The sequence below is a fragment of the Pseudopipra pipra genome, chromosome 12 (genome assembly GCF_036250125.1).
Source record: "Pseudopipra pipra isolate bDixPip1 chromosome 12, bDixPip1.hap1, whole genome shotgun sequence".
NCBI lineage: Eukaryota > Metazoa > Chordata > Aves > Passeriformes > Pipridae > Pseudopipra > Pseudopipra pipra.
In genome coordinates this window covers 8957688-8981555 of record NC_087560.1, presented here as the reverse complement: position 1 = coordinate 8981555, position 23868 = coordinate 8957688, and the positions used below count along the sequence as shown (strand labels likewise).

At 40.7% G+C, this 23868-nt stretch overlaps 1 protein-coding gene across 5 annotated transcripts in view; it reads right to left on the bottom strand.

Moving 5' to 3' along the window:
* The window catches only part of MYO5A (myosin VA), a 97653-nt gene that overhangs the window by 44958 nt on the left and 28827 nt on the right, over positions 1–23868 (bottom strand). For all 5 annotated transcript variants that reach the window (XM_064668759.1, XM_064668755.1, XM_064668756.1 and 2 more), the window contains exons 5-11: positions 10930–11086; positions 6730–6873; positions 5881–5962; positions 4305–4412; positions 3729–3835; positions 1109–1374; positions 466–547 (exon numbers count right to left, since the gene is read on the bottom strand). In XM_064668759.1, the coding sequence (XP_064524829.1) occupies positions 466–547; positions 1109–1374; positions 3729–3835; positions 4305–4412; positions 5881–5962; positions 6730–6873; positions 10930–11086 (946 nt within the window). The remainder of the gene's footprint in view (positions 1–465; positions 548–1108; positions 1375–3728; positions 3836–4304; positions 4413–5880; positions 5963–6729; positions 6874–10929; positions 11087–23868) is intronic.

The window sequence follows — 23868 nt, the reverse complement described above, 5'->3', positions numbered from 1 at the left end:
GGAGGGGGAAGAGGTGCCTTCTGCCACACGTCATTCAACTTCAGGATGCAGCTCAAAAGCCTCAAAAAATAACACCAGGGGAGGAAGCGCGGGCGGCAAATCTCCAGCAGCGGAGCCGTGCTCTGCCCATCCAAGGGCTCTGGGAGGTTACGGAGACACCACTAACTCCGACTTCATCCACATGGTGCTCTCACTGACAGGCAATCTCAGGGTCTTAATTGCCAAGCACTGCTTCTGTCTTATAATTGTTACTGTGATCGGAATTTCAAATAGTCCCAGAGCAGCAGTTAGTCATAAAATCTATTTCGAGGTGATAGTCGATCTTTCCCCATCCCTCAAAGCCCACGGCCAGGACAGCTGGTTAACAGACTGAAGGAATTCATCCTAACCACTGGGGACCCAATTAGCAGAATGGACTTGGGTGAGGGGAAAGGGAAGAGGAAATGCCAGTCATTTCCTACTTACCATATTGAACTGCTGCTGCAGTTTTTCGTTGGCATAGTTGATACAGAACTGTTCAAAGCTGTTGATTTCGAATGTTTCAAATCTAAAATATGCATATACCCAAAATTACTAGTGTAGTGAAAAGAAAAAGATTAAATGACCCAGAAATTTTAAATTCCATCCCTCCAGTTAAATTCATTGAATTATGTCAGGCATAAACAACACAATCAAGCAACAAAACACACAGGGAAATGGCAAATTACACGACATGGGCAATTCACTGATGCTCCCTCTCTAGGCAGGGATGAGGAACTCAGGGAAAGGACTGATGTTCCTGGAGAGCACATTAGTTATCTTTGTCTTCTCTGTAAGTGCCATCCTGGAGGAACTATGAGATGACAATTTCCCTTGCAACTTTCCACAATGCAATGCATAAGTGAACTACCAACAGTAAAAATCTGAAATCCCACTATAAATGTCAAAGTCATGACAAAGATCTTAGATGGCATGTCAAAACTAAACACCTACTTCCTTCAGCTGGAATAAGCTGCTGCTAAGGGTTTGGGGGTTTCTGTGTAATCCATGCAGCACTACATGATAAAGACAAAGATGCTTTGCAGTCAGATAATTACATAAGAGTGTCATATCCCTGACAAAAACTCACCCATAGATGTCCAACACCCCGATGAAAGAATGCTGTTTTACAGTAGCGTGAAGGGCTTTGTTCACATGATCTACAATCCAGTTAAAGAGATTAGCATAGATATGTTTGGCAAGTGCATCTCTGGCATTGATGGCATGAAGTTTAGAAATCGGCTTGATGTAGGTTTCAGTGGCAGTGGCGAGCTTCCTATGGCAAAGCCAGTGGGCCATCTCCTCATACTCCACACCCATGAGGTCACAGAAGATGGTGAGGGGTTCATGCTTGGGCTAATAAAAACAGTCTCATTAGGTCTGGAAACAATATTACCAACAGTAAGCATACAATCATGCAACCAGAAGAACTGCCTGCCTGCAGTGATCCTACAATAAGCAGCAGCAGCAGCTTCCTCAGCTCTTCTTCCTTCAAAATGTAACAAGTTCCCTACCCACTTAGCACATTCACATCGCTGAAGTAAATTAGTGAATAAGTTTCCCCAAAGGCTTTTAATTTTACTGTACTTGTGTTCACCAAAATGTTTCACGCGGGGAACCTGCAACCTTCAGAAAAATTAATCACCTGGCTTCACAGGAATGGACTTGAGATTTTGAATTCTTACAGCTAACTGTCTCAGATCAAATGGACAGTAGCTCCTGAGTGGTGCTCTCATCTGCCCACAGACATCCATGGCAGAGAGTGATGGGAATGGGGCATCATAGCATGAGCCAAGAAAGAAGAGGAAGTGTAGAAAGGCTTTAGTGCTCTTGTTTCAGTACTTACAGTGTTTTTCTAAGTGAATTCCTAGGACAAACACTAAGAGATTGCAGCACACGAATGTTGTTCTCTAACTCTCAAACTGGACTGTACAAGTGAAAAAACTGGCCTTTGTTTAACTGGGTAAAATCAACCAGCAAGGCTTGCACACTGAGATGGGTATATAAGATTTCTGCATGAAAACCCCTGCAGTGCATGTACCGCTCAATAAGCTAAGATACTACACCTTGTGACTAACATGCAAACTCATCACTAGCAATCAAGGAGGACAGACAGGTCTTTCTTCCTAAGGAACTCCCCTAGCACTGCTTCCTCATCACACTCCTTGCACCCAGTGGCTCAACAGCATGCTGATAGTTGTCTTGACAAGGACAGACTGCAGAGGACTGTTACTACACGTCCAGAAGCTCCAGGATACATCAGCTGTATCTGTCTATTTCCACATCCTTCTGACTTCTCTGGGACTTCTTCCAGTCCTTACAGCATGCAGGTCCCATGGCCATGCTGTTACACCTCCAAAATCCAGTTAGCTGAGCATGTCTTACTGGCTCAGGAGACAATGATAAAGTAATAATAATGTTGATGAACACTACACAAAAGAGTGTCACATTAGGGTTGCTCAAGCTGACGTTAAACAAACTGAATCATTCACATTGCAGCACACAGAGCCTTTCGCTGAGCTCCCTGAAGCACTGCTATTTCATCACCACACCAGAGCATCCCCAGCAGAGCACAGAGCTCTGGGATGCACAGCTCAGGTAGCAATGCCATTGAGCAGACATTCATCACTGCCTGCTGGGTACTGTCACATCAGGATAGAGTTGCACAGGAACTTGCAGCTTTGTACTTGCTCAGTCAGTGGGATTCCTGCATGGGAGATACTCATCACAACACAGGCAAGCTTATCATGTCCTGAGGCTCATCAGCTTTCTACCTGTGATCATTAAATGAGCTTTGTTTATAGTGAAAACCTTTTTAAGACACACCAAAGAGCCAGACTATTGCTGCGGTTTCCATTAGATCCCACGGACAGGTGGTGTCAGACCTGGCACACCTGTGGCCCCATAAAGGACCCATTCTCAGCTCCAGAAACTGCCACTGCAGATTCTTCAGAAAAGGACTGAGAGTGACATGAGAAAAAAGCCCTACAAGTGTTGCTATTATTCAAAACAACAGAAAGAGGAAGTCCAACAGGAGACATTCAAAGAAATGCAAAGGAAGAAGCTGGCCATTGTGAATCCAAAGAAAAGAAGGTTGTTTTGCTTCTCACCTCCAGAATATGGACTTTGGTAAGAAGCCTTGGCCCTCACTGAAAGAGGAGGGTTTTTCAAATCAAACTATGTAGCTCTTGTCGCTGATTTTGACAAAGGCAAAAAAGAACCATGACACTTAGATGAGTCACACAAATCATATCTGTATATCCTATGCTCATGTTTAGACATCCCAGAGGACTTTGTGAAGCATTTGCTTTGCAATTATTTAAGACATTTTGGCATTTAATGGCAAAAAAACCCCATCCAGCAAAGCATTTACTGTGCGCAGGGAAGATATTTATGTAGGAATATAAAGATCTAGACACCTGCTCAGGACTTCAAAGCTGGCCTGTCTGGTAGACTTTTCTAGGACAGATCAATTACAGTTATAATTGTATAACCACTGTTACAATACAGAGAGTACTGTCTAAAGCCTCTAAACTGAGAAGAGTTGAATCTATCTGCAAAGAGAACTGTGAAAATGTTAACAAATTAGAAATAAACAGATTCCTTTCATTTTCATATTATTACTCTTATTCAGAAGATGTTCCTGCAAACAAGCAGAAGGCAGAACTGGCAGAGTGGAAAGCATGCCCTTCAGCTCATCTACTACTCACAGGAATAGTGCAGCTGTCAGAATCCCGAGACACAAACTCCACGTTGCCCAAGTGAAGGATGCCAGCAAGGATTCGAAAAATTCCCATCTGGTAGGAATCACTAATCCCTGAAAAGGGATGAATAAAATGTTTTGAATGGAGAGAGCTGCAGTTGATGAAAAAATTTATTAAGGAGAGAAAAGCAGTGACCCCTGTGTGTGACTTTGATATTTGACAGTACCAATTGGCTCCACTTCTATTAAAAACATTTTACAACCAGATGAAAAAAAATCCATTAAAATTAATAATTTAATTTGCTGTATCAAAGTGCTTTGTCAGGGACCTCCAACACTGTATATGCTACACCAAGGGAATTCACCATTTATATTCACATAATGTGTGCTCCTCCTACACTAGATTCATGATTCCACTGCAATTTAAACACGTTCTTAATGCAAGACAAGTATCTCACTCACAAAGTTTATCAAACTCTCCTGTTTTTAAACACAACAAAATATGAAGAAAATATACATAAACAATGTAGAAAACACTTGCTAGTATATCAGAATTGGGATATGACTGTATTTTACAAATTACCTAGCAAAGTGCAGGCCTGCCTGGTGTTCACCATTTCCTTAGCATCATCAACACCATCAATCACAGGGCTTCCACCTTGCTTCGTATAGTGAAAGTAATTTGCATTCCCTGTAATAGAAAAAACCACACATTGTACACACATTGATGCAGAAATTCACAGCACATCTGTAAAGCTGTGTTATGATTAAGTTGCTCTTGGCAGAACCCAAGATTTGACATATGTCAGAATGTTTTTGCCTTCTGGCTCATAAGACATGTTTATTCCAGAGAAGATTTTTTCAAGATTTAACAGTGCAAGTAGGTACTCTTAAGCTACCTGGTTCCTACAGTAGGCCCTCAAGCATATTCTCTACCTAACCTTGGTTCAGACTTCCACACCTGTGGAATAATCACTTGGGAAGCAGTTATTCTCCAAGTCTGAGCCAAGTGGCAGGTGCAGAGTTGACAGCAGCAGCACTTTGGAATTATACGGCAGGTATTCTGCTATTAATGCATCAGGATATTGTACAATGTATTTTGCCCGTTTTCTTCTCTTCTCTCATTTATGCTCTGGCTCACTCTTATGACTATTTGTGATCCCTTCTGGCTGAGAAGTCATGGATGGAGAATGGAGAGCTTCACACCACTCTGGACAGCACTGGGCTCCACTGGGAGAGCAGCAGCTCTCCTGGGTACTGTGTAAATTCCTACGGTTTCAGTGGCCATGCTTCCAGCTGCACTAAAAGACTCCTTTTCTTCTGATCTGCTAAGGTTCCAGGAATGCTCAAAGAGAAGTCTGCTAAATGGCTTCTTTAGTTATAATGACATCAGTTCCTTTCTTTCCTGTGTCAGCAGATGTGAATCCTAAATGTGCCAGGATGGTGCAGAAGAGCAGAGAAACACTTTAGAACTATATTTCAGAAACCAGCACTGACAGGCTGTGCAGTTTTCCCACTATGAAACTGACTTTTAAAAACATACAAGAAGCACTGAAATTTATACTGAGTTTTTAAAATGATAAGGTGATTGCCAGTCTTAAGGTCATCATCATGCCTTTCTTTTACAAAGCACCAATTCCTATCAAATGAGCATCCTTTCCTTTATTAACATTTGGATTTGAAAAATGAAAAATTTCACTTATTAGTTTTGTGATCACCAGGTTAGCAGAGAGGGTAAAGTAATTGTTGGTAACAGCCCAAGTGAAAGTATGTACATGCAAAATAAGCTTTTCAGGTGCTTATATGAGAAAGGGTAAAATTCTCTAGTGGCTGGAGCAATGGAAAAAAAGTTTTAAAGGACCAAGAGAAGAGAATTTCACCCTCTCCACTGGAAAACTACCCTGGAGTCCAGGACACAGTAAGTCCTAGTGATTACAACTGCAGTGTAATAGAGTGAATCTGTTACTTTTATTTTAACAGAAAACCACAAAGTTTGAGTTCTGCCATTTTAGATATTTTCAATATATTTTAGTACTTGAAGGTTTAAGAGTTTAGAATTTAAGAGGCAGCAATTCTTCTTTTGGCTTTTTGGCTCAAAAAGGTCAGAGATGCTGCTTTGTTCCTACAATCCCACAACACAATGAACTTGAATTTCGTACCTAATCGCAGAGTTTTAAACTCGGGTAATGCTGCAGAGGCACAAAGCTGGTAAAAGATGTGGTAATTTCTCTCCTCTTCTGCCTTTAAAAAGAAAGGGATTCATTATTTTTCACCACTTAACAAGTGGCAGGAACAACCATGAGCAGGATGAATTACTATGTATAATGCTTTCTCTAGCAATACATTAAGAGCACAGTAGTCACACGGAAAAAGGAAAGATAAATCAGCATCTATCATTTCCTTCTTGGTTAATTTAATCCACTTTCAACAGCAGGAAGCATGCAGACATTTTCACTTGCAAAAAAAAGTATGATTTCACTTTTCAGAACTGTGGATTACTATTAAATATAGATCAGGATTCTACGTGTGGGTGAAATGATCATACTTAAAAGCCTTTCATTTTCCAAAAATAACTAATACCATTCACCTCAGCATTTATAGTAAGCTGGTAAAGGGAGTATCTTTCTTGCCAAGGCAAAGCTTGAATTTTAAAATGAAGGACAAACACAGCTCAGAAGGTTATGACTCATGACCACCACCATAATTCTGAACTTAAGCATCTAAAGTCCAAAACTTCAAGCAAAAAAAAAAAAGAAAACCACTCTCTTCCAGTTAAACCATGTGGAATAAGTCTCTCATTTTTAAATATATGACAGCACTTCATGTAATATCCCTACATGGTCCAAAGTGTAATTATTATTTTTATACCTTTAGGCAGCCAGTCAAGGATAAGTCCACTTTTACTGAGCTCTAGACTATAAGGTAGGCAAAGACGGAGAGGAAGTGTGGGAGATGGTGGATTGGTTCAAGTATGAAATAACAAAATGAAGAGATTACATCAGTATTACCTGAAACACCACTCTTGATTTTTCCAAGAGGTAAGTTCTCATGTTAGCACCAATGATTCGATACCTCTTATCAAAACCAATTTCAATGTATTTCCCAAAGCGACTGCTGTTGTCATTCCTTGTAGTTTTGGCATTTCCAATAGACTGAAAAAAGGGAAAATTGTGAAAGTTAGACACCTTTTAGAAATTATCACATTTATTTAATCATCTACATGGCTCATAAACACTTAACAATATTAATCTAGACCTGATTTAAAAATAATCAAGCATTTAATAAAGAACAATCTCCACCTAGTCAACAAGTTACACCAAAACATGGTTACTTCATTAATGCAACATCAGGAGCTGATCTTCCTAGCAATTATTTCACTTTCACATCGTCTGCTTTTCCAGCTAAATATCCTTCATTGCTCTCAAAAGTCTTTTAAAGGAAATAAAAAGTCTAACAGAAAGCTCATACATACAGAATTTTTCCAAGGACCTAATAAAACTATAACAGTTATTCCACCTGTATATATTCATACATGTAGGTGTACAGATATATGTATAGTACTCACAACCTCTGTAGATTGACCTATCATAAACTCACAGTCAGCAAAAGAGCCCCTCTGTTCTCCCTGGCTAACAGTTTGTTATTATTATTACTCTCTAATCACCACATTCCCAAGCTACTTCTACAAACATGTAATTTAAAAATATTTACAGTGTGCCTATGTACAATCTAAACATTAACATGCACAATCTGATGTAATTTGCCTGCAACTGAACCCCTTCCATTGCAGTTTGGTCACTGACCCAGAAATATCTTCAGTGATACCCTTTGTGCCTAACTTTCTCAGATTAATTCAATGCAGCTTCATTCACAACAAACAGTATTTCATGCATTTCCTCTATAGTTCATGTCTTGGGACGCCCAGGGCAAATAATGACTGTGGTTCCTACCTGGCCTTGGTGCACCTTTGCCTTACCTCATCAGCGTCGGGGTTCACCCCACAACAGGCACCAGCTGCATGTATCAGAACTCAAGGCATGCAAATCACAACATGCTAAACTTCTAAGAAAAGCATTTTCTATTCTCAGTGGTTTAGACATGACATTGTAATTAACTTTCCAAAAAATTCCTAAAGATATCTCTGTATCAAAAGGACTGGCATTTGGAATAATTCAGGTGGAGCATACTGCCTTTTATCACATGCCACTGTGTGCACGTTATCAAGCACCTAACTCTGAGGTGCACCACAGTTGTATCTATGTCCTAGTTTCCCAGTTCACGTAGCCATCCACAGGAACTCTGTACTGAAACAAACTTGAGAAAAACAAATGAGAGCAAGCAGCACTGCTGAGTATCCCAAATCTGCAAGGAAAAGGCCAGTGAATGGGTCAGTGCCAGCTGGTGCAGCCTGGAAAGTGGGGATTAGACTGTCAGAACCCCATGACAGCAGCAGCAGCACACACACACCCAGCCGAGCAGATGTCAAAGTGGGCATCAGATGGACAGTGGCTGTAAAGGATCTAGGAACAAACTGCATCTCTGCAGTTCTAAGAAATACTGAATTCATTCAAACTGAACGTACCTTAACTGCATTCCTGTGTTTAAAATTATTGGTCCTGTGATATATTTTGTTGTTCATTGGAGCAATGTAATATTACAATATTTTCAGAAACCAATTATTGCTTTGAAAGGTATTACTGATAAAAATAGTTAAGAAAGCCTTTGGGATTATAAGATTGCTTACTAGAGTACATATGAAGCTCTACCATTAGCACAGCTATAGAGGGCAACGAGGAATGAGAGGCAGGAAACTACATATAAAGATGTGTTTTAAGACTTGTCAATTTCTATATTTGCAATAGGAAAAATGTATATAGTTGCTGACTACAAAAGTAATCATTTAAATAGTTGTTAGAAATGTACAGTGGTCTCTTGACATTACAGAGCATTTAGTAGGCAAAGATGTTGTGAAATTCTGAGACGAATGATGGTAGCTCATAAAATACTGATGTTTAGGTTGTCCAAACAGAAATTTAAAAATAAAATTACCTTCTGCTCCTAAGATTTTACAGTCAGCTCAGCAAATGAGGAGATTCCTGTTTTTGAAATGAATTACTCATTTTCTTCTTTGCTAATTTGTGTTTCTACTTATTTATCAACGGAAGAATTCAAAACATTAATTATGCTATCAGAGTGTCTCAACACTAGATTTTACAACACTCACTCTAAAGCTTACTTAAAGTTTAAGAGTTTGAAGTTAAAAGGATAACTTTCATCCAAGTATAATAATCCTCGAAGTAATTTAAATATATATTTAGATATATCCGTGTTCATGAAATTGTTGTTATCCCAAGAAAATAAAAATAAATCATCATCATTGATTTTTAGTGAATGAAAGAAGGTATGGATGGAAAGCTCACTTTTAGTCCTCAACTTCCTCACTTTGGGACATTAACTCCATTAGTGTTTGAGCTGATGGCCACTGACTAGGATGTGGGGTCCAAGGAGTGAGAGAGGAGAGAGCAGGATGTTTGCTTTAGGTTTTGAGACCAAACAAAAGAAGTGGCACAGGAAAACCTGTAGGGAGTTTGTATTTCACCCAGCAAACAGCCATCCACAGACCAGTCCTGCAGAGCCTCTTCCCAGAGCTGGCCCTTGGCAGGCTGATGGTGAGGATGGGACCACCACCATGGGGGGGAGGGGAGGCAGGAGGGGCCCTCAGCACCCCTGTTATCCACACACCGGATCTCAGCGTGGCCCTGGATGGTGTGTTGCACTTACTGCAAACACTGGAGCAGTGCAAGGTGTGCTCTGGGCTCAGCTCACACCTCCAACAATGCCACTGCTCCCCAAGGCACAGGCTGCTCCCCAGCCACTGGGGCAGGTCCAGCTCCAGGCAAGGTTCAGTTTCCCTGGCTTCTTCCCATAGCTGGACATTTGGATGAGTCACTGCACATCACAGCTTGTTTTATCACACAAAAGTTTCAAAACACCACACAGCACCAAAAACCAGGCACTATTACCTTGAGACAGACACACACAACTGTGATGGGGCAGCTACAGTTTGACTATCATGAACTCCTCGTGCCAGGAGGAAAGAAGGAATAAAACATAGTTCATTTTTTAAAATATCTGAGAAAGAAAACAATGGCAGCATTTTGCATTTCAATTTCACTGCATGCAGTCTATTTACTCATAATACTTCACACTACTGCACAGAGATGCCCAACATCTACCAAGTGGTCCTAAGCATTTTCTTAGGCTGTTCACAGGCATGAGCACGTGTGTGCCTATGGGCAGTGCTACTTCTCTTGAGAAATTCCCCCAAGACTTTCTGGTGAATCATTTCTTAATGTAGTTCCTTAACTTCAGCCACAACTTGAATCTACACAGGTAGGCAAAACCACAAGAAACAATTCAGATAAGGCTAAGAAATCTTTTCTGCTTGGCCATGACATCAGAATTGCACCACCTCCTGAGTTTCCCAGAGAACAGGGATCCTGAAGCAGGAGGAACTGTACATGTCCTCTCACAGTGTATTGTCAGCACCTGTGCTCCCAAGTCAATGGTTTTGGGACTTGACTATAGTTAGTTAAACAAATTTCCAGAACTGAAACACTAGTCTGAGGTAATTATAGCAAAATTACTTCCTCTGATGTGTTTTTTCTCCTCTGAAAGAAACGGTGTACATCCCATGTAACTTCATTTTCTCAGTCTCTCTCCCCTAATTTTATTTCCTAAAATTTAACATTTGCTTTACTTAACAACTCTCTTCACTTAGAAGTATAATCTACCTGCCCCCAATGTGTGATGTACATGTTCAGTGGGTAAGAACAAAAGTTTCATCCTCTTTGGAATTTTACACACCAACCCAGTCTTCTGCAATTGCATTTGTCCAGCAGTCTTGGAACTACCAGTGTTGCAAAGCTGAAGAGATTTAAAGCAGTTTTGATATAAAAATTACTTTGTTATGTAAAATACATTAACAATACTGAAACATTACCTCCCACCTTTTCTCAGTCTTCCATAAATGCTACACTGAATGATGCCTAAAGCACCTCCTTGTAAATGGATGAAACACAAAATTTTAATATATGTTTATATACGTTTTTAAAAAGCATGGATTGCTCTCTCTATTGAATTCTTATGTTAGACTCAGAATAATAACTGCAGCTGGGGTGGGGGGCTTAGTGCTGTAGCTCTCTTACCTCCATGATGGGGTTGGAGGCCAAGACTTTCTCCTCAACATTGGCTTCACTGGCAGATCCACTGACCGTGGCAAAGTACCTCATGGCATACTTAGCAGAGACAGTCTTTCCAGCTCCAGATTCCCCACTGACAATGATTGACTGATTTCGCTCATCTCTGAAACACAAAGACATGTTAATTCCCAGCTATTCTCTCAAGGACACTTATTTTCTGCATCCCCAGCTTGGCAACAACCCTTCCACCACAAATGTTAGGAAAACAGCAATAAGGTAAATGCACACGGCAGAGACAAGGCAGTTAGTTACCAAGCTGCCTGAATGGCTGACTGGACTGCCTTCAACCAGGATGCTCCATCGGGATGGATGCTGCCAGGACAGCCCAGCCAGCCAGCAGAGCTGCTTTAGAGAACCTGGCTACACAAAGGACCTGTTACCACTATTCACTAGGTGCTTCTGCAGCTACTTCTATCCAGAGTCTGTGGTATAGTGCTCCACTAAATTATCAGTGTTCATTAGTAAAGATCATGAATGCCATCTTACAGATAGAGAAATCAACAGCAGAGTCAGCCACAGAAACTTTTCGTCCTTCTGATCTAATCACCAGCTTTTCCCAGAATTGTTCTGGATCTGAAAAATTCAAGCATGGCTGTTCAGGACACAAATAGCAGCTTTGGAGTGAAGACAGTCCCTTTGTTGTGAAACAATTTATTTTCATTTAAAAAAAATATTTCCATTTGCTACTAAAACAACTTTCTCTCAACTCAAAGGGCATAAACTCCAACTGTATGACTAAACAACACGCTACAAAAAAACAAGGAGAGAAATTAGCATTTATAGAGCCTGAAACTTTTAAAATAAAGACCATATTTGCTTTATACACTATTTCACATTTTCAAAGCAAACTAAGTTAAAATGAAAGATATTTCAAAGTACTCCTCTGAGCTGGGTGAGCTTAACTCTATCTTACACGCTGGAAAGTGCAGAAAGGAGGAGTGATACTTTCCCCCAAAGCTTTACAAAGCTGGGGCTGAGAGTATAGCCAGGCTGCAGACCAGGTTGCCCTTACAGCACAGGAACTGTGAGCAACACTTCAGGGACACACATATTCAGGCAGCACATGCACAACAGGACCTGCCAATGCCTGCTGAGGCCATCAGTAAATGCTATGCAGGGGGAACAAAGATATTCACATGGAGAAACTATCTGTGGTTTCTGCATACCCTAAAGGTCCTCCAGAAGATCTGTGGTTCTATTTCTGGGATGGTAAAAAAAAAAAGCTGGTGATGAAATGTTGAAGCTATTTATCAAACATGTATAAATTATACATGTTCCTTTTCCAAGTGATGTATAGGCAGCCTGTCCACCTCAGTCAGAATGGGTGGTTTTGTCTCAAATTGGTGTTCCAGGTGACATGTCAGGCTTATGAGCCTGTTGGTATCCCTACATTCTATGAGCCCCTAATGGAAACTGGATAATGCATCCATAGCACATGTCCCTTGGCAGGGCCCATGGCCCCAGAGGTGAGAGCCCCTCCTCCTCATTGCTTTCTTCCTCTCTCTCTCTCCCAGTCAATCAGTGTCTGCGGGCACAGGCCCTGGGTAATAACTACTTACAGATGGTGTTGCTGTTCTCAAGCTGCTACCTATCTTCAAAAAGAACACCAAGCCCCCAGATAAGAGCACAGCTCCATCATCCACTTTGTGCTGCTCAAAGCCACAGGCTCAAGGAGCCTCTGGTTCTGTCACCCATCCCTGGGAGAGCCAAGGTGGCATTCATTTAACCGAATGAAGGTATCACTTGAAGCAGATTTTCCACGTTTTGGTTAAAGGAAATTATTTTAAATGGCTCAAGTGCTGCTTTAAATTTAATAGCAAAGTGTTAAGAAGATCAAAGCAACCTAATTTTACATTCTCAACTTCCATGTAACACATGCAATAGGTGTGAATGTCTACAGCACAGTTCACACATTCATACACACCAAGCTGTCTGTCTCAGTGGGAAAGCTGTGGGAAAGCAGAACTGTGCAGCTTGATACTGGGTTTGTGTAGTCCAGGTTACAAAGACTGAACTACCAGAGATGCCAGCCTTGGCCACAGGTCTCATGTGACAGGGGCCATCATACCTCTGTGCAAGCTCCCAAGGGAGGTCTGTGTGTCAGGGATAGTTTGCAGTAGCAATGAAGATTTCCAGCTGGAAAATGTAGGAGAAAAATTCTTGTTTCTTCCCTATTCCACCTCCCAGAGTCCACTAATGGTAGACAGAGGTGTGGAGGAGAGAGCCTGCAGCTCTGCATGTCAGGAGACCTCCTGGTCAAATAGAGCAGCAGCAGGATGTGGGAGAAGTCCAACTAAATGCCCAACATCCAGGCTTAACTGGGACAAGTGATAACAAACAATTTTCCTCTCCCACAGACAGTTCCTGCAGTGAGTCAAAACCAACCACTTCTTCACAGGACTGGCACTACTTCTCTTTTATTTCTCCTATGCTCTTTCAAATAGAAAAAAATTCCATGCCATTCTAAAATACAAAACTTCTGGTCTGATTTCAGGAGTTGCCTAACACAGGAGACACCAACATAACAAGCTTTTCATTTGTAGATCACCAGCTTTGTTTCATGTATTAAATATCATTAAATATATGAATACTCAAGAACCTCAAGTCCTATGAAAGAGATCCTTTGATGGTTAAGCTTATTTTTAGCTTAGTTCTCAGAGTACAAAAGGCTTTCAGAAAACCAAGGAATGTAAACTCAGTAAGACAGACTTCTGACAACACTGTCAACAAAAAACAAACTCTGTTGCCAAGAGAGAAACATGGAAGTAGAGGTGTCTCATCCTAACTGTCACATCCCTCAAGGACATGTGTGGGAGAATGGAAAGTGCACGCTGGTTTAGCAGCCCCTACTCCCTTCTCGGGATCTCGATATTTACAAAGACACTAATGAAAAAATGAGCTTGAAATAATTTCCCCTTAGGGATACTGTTGCTAATTAGCCTAGAGTTTCCTTCCCCCATGTCATAAGATACGAAGATATACTCTCCTCCTTAGCACTCATTCATGTGCTCAGGAATAAGGGATTCATTATTATATTACTAAGTACATATACACATTTCATGGATTTGCCTAGGGAAGATACAGCTCGCTCTGTGTGAGCTGAAAACATTGCTGCTGTCTCTTCTGCAATGACTCTCTGTCTGCAGCAGCTACAGCCATCATGAGAAACAAAGGGCTCCCTCAGCGTCCTCTCGCCAGTGCTCCATCCACGCTCAGGGCTGCTCTTGTCTTCAACAGGACATTAGTCCATTGTTTTGCTTTAACACACTGGAGTGGCCATCCTCGAGCATATTATTCTTTCTGCTTTTTGGTGGAGGGAAAGGAAAACACAACAAAACGCCCCAAGATCACACTGGACACTTAAAGGAGAAAGGACAGTGTAACACAAACACCACAGCGGGATGAGCTGTTACTGCCACAACCCCGGGGAAGACTTGTCTTACAGATGTCCTACCACAGGCAGCAAGACACTTAGTCCATTAAGAAGGAGGGTGGAGTGGTCCTGCCAGGCAGCTGTGCCAGCTCAGCAGAGGGATCTTTTATGTCATTAAACTTCAAAGAAACAAAATGCCAAATTTAAAAGAAAAATAACAAGTAAACTAGAATCAAAATACCTTGGGTAATGTATGAAACGTAGTGAGAATTATTGTTAATGATTTGTTATAAGCAGTGGTCCTTCTAAAATATAACCTCTGCTTATGTCAAATTAAATTTCCATAGTCAGGCTGCACTAAAGACAAAACAAAATTTAAAAAGTGCCAAACAAAACAAAGGAAAAAATCTCTACAAAGCAAAAGTAACATCCTCCCTGAGTTCTTTCTCAGGTATAAATAACACCTTTAGAGTTATTTTTAGTTAAATCATTAGCCCCTGACCTTTGACCTGACATTTTGAGCACTTAACATGTCACCAGTCAGAAAAAAAAGCTATAATTAAAACTTTCAGCCAATGAAACAAGTAAGTAGGGCAGCAGCTTTATGTGACACCACTGTGCAGCCAGATGCCACAAGCCATTATCTGTGCAATACTTCATCTCCTTGCAGTTGTTTCTCTGCATAAAACACATAATTAGATGATTTTAAAATTAAGATTACTCCTGAGTAGAGGGAACATTTTAATTACGCTTTTACAAATAGAAATGAGGAAAAGCAATCTGGGAGATGAGAGGTGGAGCAGTCCTCTTTCACCCCAAAGTGTTTAACAATCAGATCCTGCTATACAGAACTACATCACAGTGAAGCAACACTAAGCCAAATTATCCTGAAAAGAGGTATTCAACCCCAGCACACTGGAAGAGTTTGACTGGGAGCAGTTTATCACTCATGGAAACACCTCATGTTATACTCAGGCATTGGTCAGGATTGCATTCAGCTTCTGCCACTTCCGTACAGTGCAGAAGAATAAAGGAATGACAAAACCACATTAAAACTTCCATTTTAAGATGACAGGCCCAGACATTCACAAGCTGGAATGTGAAATGATAGGCTGAGATTGCTTACAGGATCAGGGGACTTGGTTCAGAAATCTTCTATATAGTTCTTTCAGGCCTATACTTTAGGAATCATGTGAGGGTAACAGCTATTTCTTGACAAATAAAAGAGTGAAACCACACTACAGAATAAATAACTGATAATTTAAAGTACTGTTATCTATGACAAAAATAATGCAGAAACAGATTTTTGCACAGGCTGGTAATTTTTAAAGAAAATTTTGCTTTATCTACAGAATTCTGTCAACAGGCAATATGTTTCTGAGGAAATTCACTGTCAGAGTGCCAAAGCAGAATAGATGTAGACTTACCTAACTCCTGGAAGCTTGAGATTACAGCCTACATACCAGCAGGGCTTTTTCATGCTTTGAAAAAATGCTGCAAAATTTAACACTGAAGATAGCTTCTGCTCAAAGGAGGTTCAGCTTTGAGGAAAACAGAGTGCAGCAAACTGACTTGAGATACCTTACACGCAGAAAAGGGTTTTGCAGATTATGAATGAAATGACAATGCACAAGAAACCAGCAAGTGGTTTTAAAAAAATAACCTTGCTTTCAAGAGGTGAAAAACACCTTTTGTTGAGGATGTACATATATCCTAAAGCAATGCTTCTAATAGCAGTGACTACTACTAACTTTCAATTCTGTATTTCACAGAAATCTATGGTAGGTGCTTTCAGAAGAGCTCAGGATGAAGGAACTGCTACTCCCATGAGGTCACAGCTGTCAGATAAATTGGAAGCAAGAGCAAGACTGTCACTGGGCACCTTCAATGTGTACAGAGTGCTGCAACAACACTGACTGATCATTGACAGCTGTCATCATCCAAGGCAGCTTTTAATGATTTCAGTTGACCAATGGAAAAATTGAGGCAAAAAAGAAAAAACAGTGCAAGAAATGAAACATTGAAGTTACTAACATTAAAGGCAGAGTTGTCAATTTTCAAACAATTTTCATTCAAGATCACTGCACCCACTTAAGCTGGTTCCCACAAAAATCAAAACAGCTTACTGCATCAAAGCCATTACCTCCACAGCAAACTGTCCAAACAGATCAGGATAATCAAGACATATAGACTAAAAAATCCCTACAGATATCTTTGTTTACCTTCTTCCTCTATACCAACTGAAATTTCCTCTCTGAAGCAGGAACACTAAAACAGTTAAAAACCTCTCCATCAATAAGTATTTCAGAAGGGATTAAAGAAGCCTGGAGCTATTCAATTTAATCATCAAAGCACAAGACTGTTTTTGTGCTTTTTTTGCTTCCTACGACTCATGCATCGGATGTACCACTTGATCTTGTCTTTCAGACTCATGACTCCACAGCAAATAATGTCAAATAAATGTATATAAGCAGACACACCACAAAAACATCATCCTGGGAAAACAAACAAAAGGAATATAGAACTACTGACAAAAAAAGTAACATAGGAATTATTGATATCAATCTCAATATTCCTATCAATTCATTCCTACCCAAGCTACCAGCATCTCTCCCTGGCAAAAGTGTATCATTAACAGCTGATTTTAAAAGATTCTGATATGGACTTTGAAATGCTCGCCTGTGATGAACTACATCAAAGCTGAGTTGCCTCAATGTCATAGCACAGATGAGATTGGCAGAAAAGATCAGAGTGTAATATCCTCGATATATCATGAAGAGAGGAAATAACAGGGCAATTTGATGAGAAGAACATTAGTACTTTGCCTTTGATCCTAAATCATCTATGTTCGTTAACCTTGAGGACACTGCCAAGGTGCTGATGTTTGTAAGGAAGCTTTTTGTCAGGGTGATTTGAAGGCCACCACCTTCAGGACATCTTCCCCCCTCACTGCTTCAGTGCTAAAAGGTTAAAATAAATCTACTACCCTTTTTTTTCTTTTTGTGGAGTTGCTACTGACTTAGTCTTTTCCTTTGGAATAAACAGGTTTAGGTTATGGCTAAGGGCACCAACCCCATTGCATATGACAGTTTCATTTTTTATTTAACTCAAAACAGCACAAACTGTTGCTAAAGGTCTGATCCTGTGATCTTCAAACATTGAAATCTCCTACTGCTTCAATGCAAGAGCACAATAAATAGCTTTTACTTAATCCAGCAGTGACAGTCTGGTCTTCTTTATCTCACTGCTGTTCTTCTACCGCAGTTGTGTGGTGATAAGGTAGACTTGTAAGCCTGAAATTGCTTTACATTTTCAAAATAGTGAATTTTGAATGATCAAAGTACCTGACATAAACTCCCAGAGAAGGAACCTGTGACTCAGGGAACATTTGGGACAGATCCTGTCCTCAGCACACACACATAATTACCACTAACATCAATGTGCGTCATACCCATCGAAGACAGAAAAGGAACTTAGTGCTTTGCCATCCTACAGCTAAATTATGGTAGCAGGATAAACAACCCAAGAAAATAACTTAAAAACTAATGACACTGCTGAAAGGTCAGAAGGTCAGGTAGGATTCACTCTGAAATGCTGTCAAGGTTTGAAATCTTGCTGTACTTCCATCAGCTGCAGCTGCTCTGACAGCCATAGGATTAACCAGGGACCAACAAAAACCTACTTTAAGCTTTGTTTCATGCTATACACTCTACACCATAAAGTAGATTTCCAAACCCCTCAAGGATACACATACACACATGTGACATGATTTAATGTCTCCAGCAATACAAACAGAACTCTGACCTAAGTAAACATCCTATTTTTTGCAATCTCTGAGCATCCCCACTGCATGTTTGTGGCAGCATATGACTAAAATAATCTGCAGTATCCACAGTTAGAACATTCACACGTCTTTGTATCTGAGAGCATGACTAAAAAAACCTGTATAATAATTACTGTTTTCCCTTCATGAGGATCTCATAACAAAGCCAAAATAAATGAAGTTTACATAATGCCACTTACAATAAAAGCAGTGTGAAAGTGCTAAATATCATTGTAACTGCTTTACTGATGTTCCCAAATAACTCAGAAGTACTGCTGTTGATCAAAGAATCACAGAATAGAAAAATACATCTAATACTGCACATGTTCCAAATAGCTCATTCAGTCTTGGAATAATTACCCACAGAACAGATTTTGAACTCCTTTTTGTGAAACCCATCAGATTTCATCAGGTATCAATATAAAGGCAAGAGTTCTCTGTAGTATTGTGAGCTTCACAGAAAGCAGCTTGATTAACTCATTAAGAAATTTAGGAAGGACTTCCCAGCTGCAGGTGGCCAGGCCCAGCAGGCTAAAGGGAGCACTGTCTCCAAGGGACTGGCATCTTCCAATGCAGGAAAGAGGATGCACAGCAGACAAATGCAGGGAAAAGAATAAAGCACCAGAAGGACAAATCCATGGTATAAGATGAATAAGGTTTTGCACAACTCATCTGAAGGCTCACTAAATAGGTCTGATTCCAATAAATGTTGAGATAAATAGAGTGTTTCCTAAAAATATCAGTAATCATAAACTTGAAACCAAAATATACTTTTTTTCCTAGGACACACCTCTTTTTTCAGCTCAAAATGTGGTTTGGGAGAGATACAAGGAGGTTTTTTTTGCAGACTCACCAGTCTGTGCTCTCCCCAAGACCTTTCCTCTCAGCCCCTTGCCAGGGTAAGTCCCAGGTTCACTCTTTGGGCCATTTTGCTCCACTTTTCTGTGATGCTCCCACTGTTACAGTTACTCGTTTTTCTAAAAGACCAAAAGTGCTTCTACACTAATCCTAAAATAAAAGGCAGCTGTAAAACCCACCAGTGCTGGGAGGTTTAACACGAGTCATTGCAATATATTTAGCTTCACCCTTGCCTAAGGGTGGTGTTGTGTGGCAGCAAACAAGGCTGTGCATGCTCAGCCACACTCCTTCAGCACAAAGGCCTTTGAAACTCAGCCCAGGGCATGCAGCATCTGTTAGAAGCCATTATGAAACCTGGCAGCTCTACAAACCCAGGATTTGCTTTTCAAACAGAAGTAATTTAACTGTTCAATAAATAAATAAATAAATAAATAAATAAGCAAGAATTCATTCAGCAGTTTTCTAATGCTCTTGGACTGATGCAGAGCAGCAGCAGCCAGCTCCAGGCTGCCTTCCCGGCACCTCTCACATCGAGGGCAGGAGGCAACATCTTGTCCTTCATCAACCTTCTGAACAAACTACTTTAATAACACAGCTCTTTGCAGCCCTAAATAAATTCCGTTATTCCCTGTTTCTGGATTTGGGTGGTGACCTCCCTAACACGGGAAAGCACCCTCCTTTGTCCTCTTACTTTCCAACTTCTTCCTCGAGCCCACATTGCACAGGTACACCCTGCCATTCTCTCCACTGCCGCTGAGCCCCTCTCCCTGGGAGGTGACCTTCCTCTGGAAAAGTTCTTCCCTGCAAGCAGGCAGCCCTGACAAGTGCCACTCCAGTGCTCTACCTTTGCCCCTACTGCAGGAAACCCTTTCCCTTAATTTTTGAAGTTTCCTTCTTGCAGAGCTGCATTGAACAGCAGGCACAGCCCCTCCCTGCCTGCAGAGCAGTGTCATCACAGCGTTCCCAGTGCCAAAGCCTCCAAACCCGCTTGTATTGGCACATCCCAAAAGGTGTGGCCTGACACAGATACATTTTCCACCCTCAAAGGGCTGGTGTGCGGACTGACAAAGTAACTGTAAAACGCCCAGAATGTGCAAAGTGCTATGTAAGTGCTTTTCAGGATTATTATCAGAGACTAAAGCACTTTGAACCGTTCTGTGATGGGGGGAAAACAAAAGCAGTGAAAAAGGGAGTCACTAGTGCTTTCGCCCCAGGAGCAAGTGTCACTTCTCACACAGAACAGCAGCCACATTTCTGGGTCTGCTGCACCTGCACACCCTGTACCCATGGGTTTACTTTGTCTATCTGGATCTAACACGCCTGACACATCCCAGTCTTCACAGGTACCATGCATTAATGATTCAGAGGATTCTCCAGCTGCAACCTTGAGTCACAACAATTGCTCCCGACTAAGCAGTAAATGAATTCTTTGTAAAATCATTCACTTTTAATAGGCATGAAGCATCAATGCAATAAAACATGCTCTTTAATCACATTTATAAATGTATTTCCAGTTTAGCTTGTTCTTTTAAGCCTAGCAGCATTTCTCACTGACATCTTTAACTGCTGGAGAAAAAAGGATGTTCTGAGCACAGGACAGGGACTGGAAGCTCAGTGCCTGGGACCAACTGTGGGCTGATCCAGGTACAAGCCACAGCACACCACCTCTGCCTTACTCGTCTTCTAAACAAGCAGAAATTGATACACTAGTATTAGAGGAGACAGACTTTGGTGAATGCTTGTAAAGTGCCTGGAACACATGAAGTCTTCTGTGAAAGCAAATGTTATTACACAATAGTTGTTACCTGGCACAGAGACCCCTTAATGCTGCAGGAAAGGAAGGCATGAAAAGTACAGCATGCTCATTTTTGTACATTGAAAGCATTGAACTGAACTGTTGCACTATCAGTTATGTACTTTATTCTCAAGTATTTTAGTGCCAAGCTGATGTGATTGAGGCATCAGACACAGGACCAAGACTTTCAATTCAGGGGCTCTGTGCCCTCCTTTTGCTGCCTTGCTGAACTCAAAGCTGCCTTCCCACTCCCCATGCCCATTTCAACTTATAAAATGGAAATAATGATACTAATCTCTTCTGTAGAGGACTTTGAAATCTGCTCATGGAACGTGTCAAACAAAAGTGAAATATTACTGTTACGCTTAACCTGATTTCTCGCAAGTCTGTTCCAGCTGCAAACTCAGCCACTCCAAAACACCTCAGGTTGTTAAGCATCTTTGCTCCTCTTCAACAAGAGTCTGGTAAAAGCATTCTGTAATACTCTCACGACCAGAAGATGCACCTTTTTTTTTTAATTAAAAAAATGCACCACTTGCCACTGTAATTGTACCCAGGAAACACAGCTCTTGACTGTAAAAACATCAAAAGGGGAAAAGACCATGAATTGTCAGTAACATCTCCCAACACATACAAATGAAGAAAACTGAGGTCAGCACATGCTACAAACCCATGACAGATTGCACTCCAGAGGAGCACAAAGATGAGCCAGCACTATGCAACTGATTTATCTAGGGATTAGTCAGAGGTCGCTCCTGCAACAGTTTAGGAAAGCTCATTGCTTAGCTACCAGCAGGACACCTCACATGAACTCCAGCTTCCAGCTAGGACCATTTTGTTGCCTAAAAACAATCACTGCATAGAGAAGTAGGTCCCTTATGTTATATCAAGTTGATTCCCCCACCTGCTGTCTTGTACCTGTAACATCACGAAACGTCAGACCCAAAGTATTAGAGACTACTCCAAAATCATCTCATCAGAAAGGACCATTTTCCCCTTTTCATTCTAATTTTAACATCAGAAGCCCAAAAATTCCACTTCTTTTCAAGGCAGATATTTAATTTAAGAAGTCCTATGTCAAGGCCAAAAGTGGAAGAAGGCTGTTGTATGTTTGTCCAGCACCCACTGCAGCAGGTTCTCATTCCGTTAATTATCCCCTTCCTGACTTCTGCCAGGGGAGAACAGAGTATCCATTTATCACTGGGAAGCAAAGCAGCAGCTGATCAGATGGGATAAGCTGGGATGCCTAAGGTAACTGGATGCCTAAGGTAACTGGAGACTGTCAGTCAAGTCACCTGCTTTTAAAACACCTACTCAACAGCTCACCAAGCTTTCTTTTGAACAAAAAGTGATAGAGAAAAACCTTCCTGTAGGTGAAAGCCATCAGACACACGCTGAAAATCTGACAAAACAGAGAGGCAGCCTGCTGATTACAGGTAATTTAATGAAAAGATACACACTAACATTGAATAAATCATTATATTTTGTCCAAATTGACAAAAGCAAAATTTTGGAAATTGACGCTTTAAAAACTGTTGCTTTTCACACTGGTATTCATTAAATTTTATATGGATCTCATCAGTATGTAATTCTGTTTGCAAACATTACTTTCAACTTGCATGATGCTACACAACTTTACTAATTAATCAGAAGGAAATCTCACAGTTAATTTATTAAATTGAATCTGCTCTATCCGTCATCAACCACAAGTAGGATGGAACGAATCAGACCAACAAAGTGCTGATAAAAAAATTCATTATCTTAATTACTGCAATATACCCTTACTAGGCTTTGAACTTCTTTCCCTAATTGTGTTAGGACACTGGTAATCCTAAGTCTCATAAATTAATGCAGGACTCATGCAATTCTTAACAGTTTTGAGAGTATAATCATCAGTGTCTTACTGCAAACCATACAGTTAAAAATGGAGGCTTCTTTGAACTACAAAGAAAATGAGCCACCCCTGCTGATGGTTATGATTCCTACTGAAGTTGTAATGCTTCCCAAAAAAAACCAGAGGAAGAGACCTGCTCCAAACCCTCACACCTGTGGTCTGAAGGCTCATACAACCCAAACCAACACAGTTACTGGTAAGTATGAAGCACACATAAACCTAAATCTAACACAATTAAAGTGCAGTTGTGAAACTAGTTCATTGCTTGTTTTGGGCACAGCAGAGGAAAGGTGTTGGAAACAAAGCTGTCAGTCTGCAGAGGAGCCAAAGGAGGTGGAGAGAGAAAAGGAAAAAGGTACAAAGACACAGATGAGAAGGGAGGAAGAGAAGGGAAGAAAAGAAATAATAATTCCAAGTGAGATTAGTCTTAAAAGAGCTGTACACATCTTCCTGCACTGAAAAAGACAAGAAGCTACCGAGCAAACAGTAACCACTTATTTCACTGTCAGCTATGTCACACTGTCACAGATGAGCCTTGTTCCTTTCCACTAACCCTCCACTGGAAACTGGTGATGGAACTGCTGTTGGAAGAGGCAATACTGGCTGCTAAAATGGGCCCACCACCCCACAGCCACAAATACCACGTCATTTGGCTCCTGCTGCACAAGAAATGTCACATGCAAAGGTATCCTTATGTGCTGCTTTACACTGCAGTTAACCCCAAGCAGTTGCTGAATATCATTTTTCATGCCAGATGTGTGCTCCAACCATGGCATTCCAGTGGTCAACATTTTTGCAATGTATTTTTCTGAGCATGCAATGCAAATATTTATGGTGCAATCACTGGCTTTCCTGGTTGCTGCCATGGGGCATTTTCTTCAGATGAAGACTACACAGATCACTTAGTTATAACCATGCACACAGAAGGACTTTCTCAGCACAGCAGATAAATTAATGGAGCTGGAAAGAACAAATTCTAAATCACTAAATTATAAATTAACAAAAAGACCTAAGGAGTAAATACTTAGAAGAGCTCCCTGAAGCCTTACGGATAGGAGCATCATGACTAATTATTCCAGTGATCATTTAAACATGGAGTTAGGAAATATTATAAACAAGAGAAAAATAAATCTCACCAATTT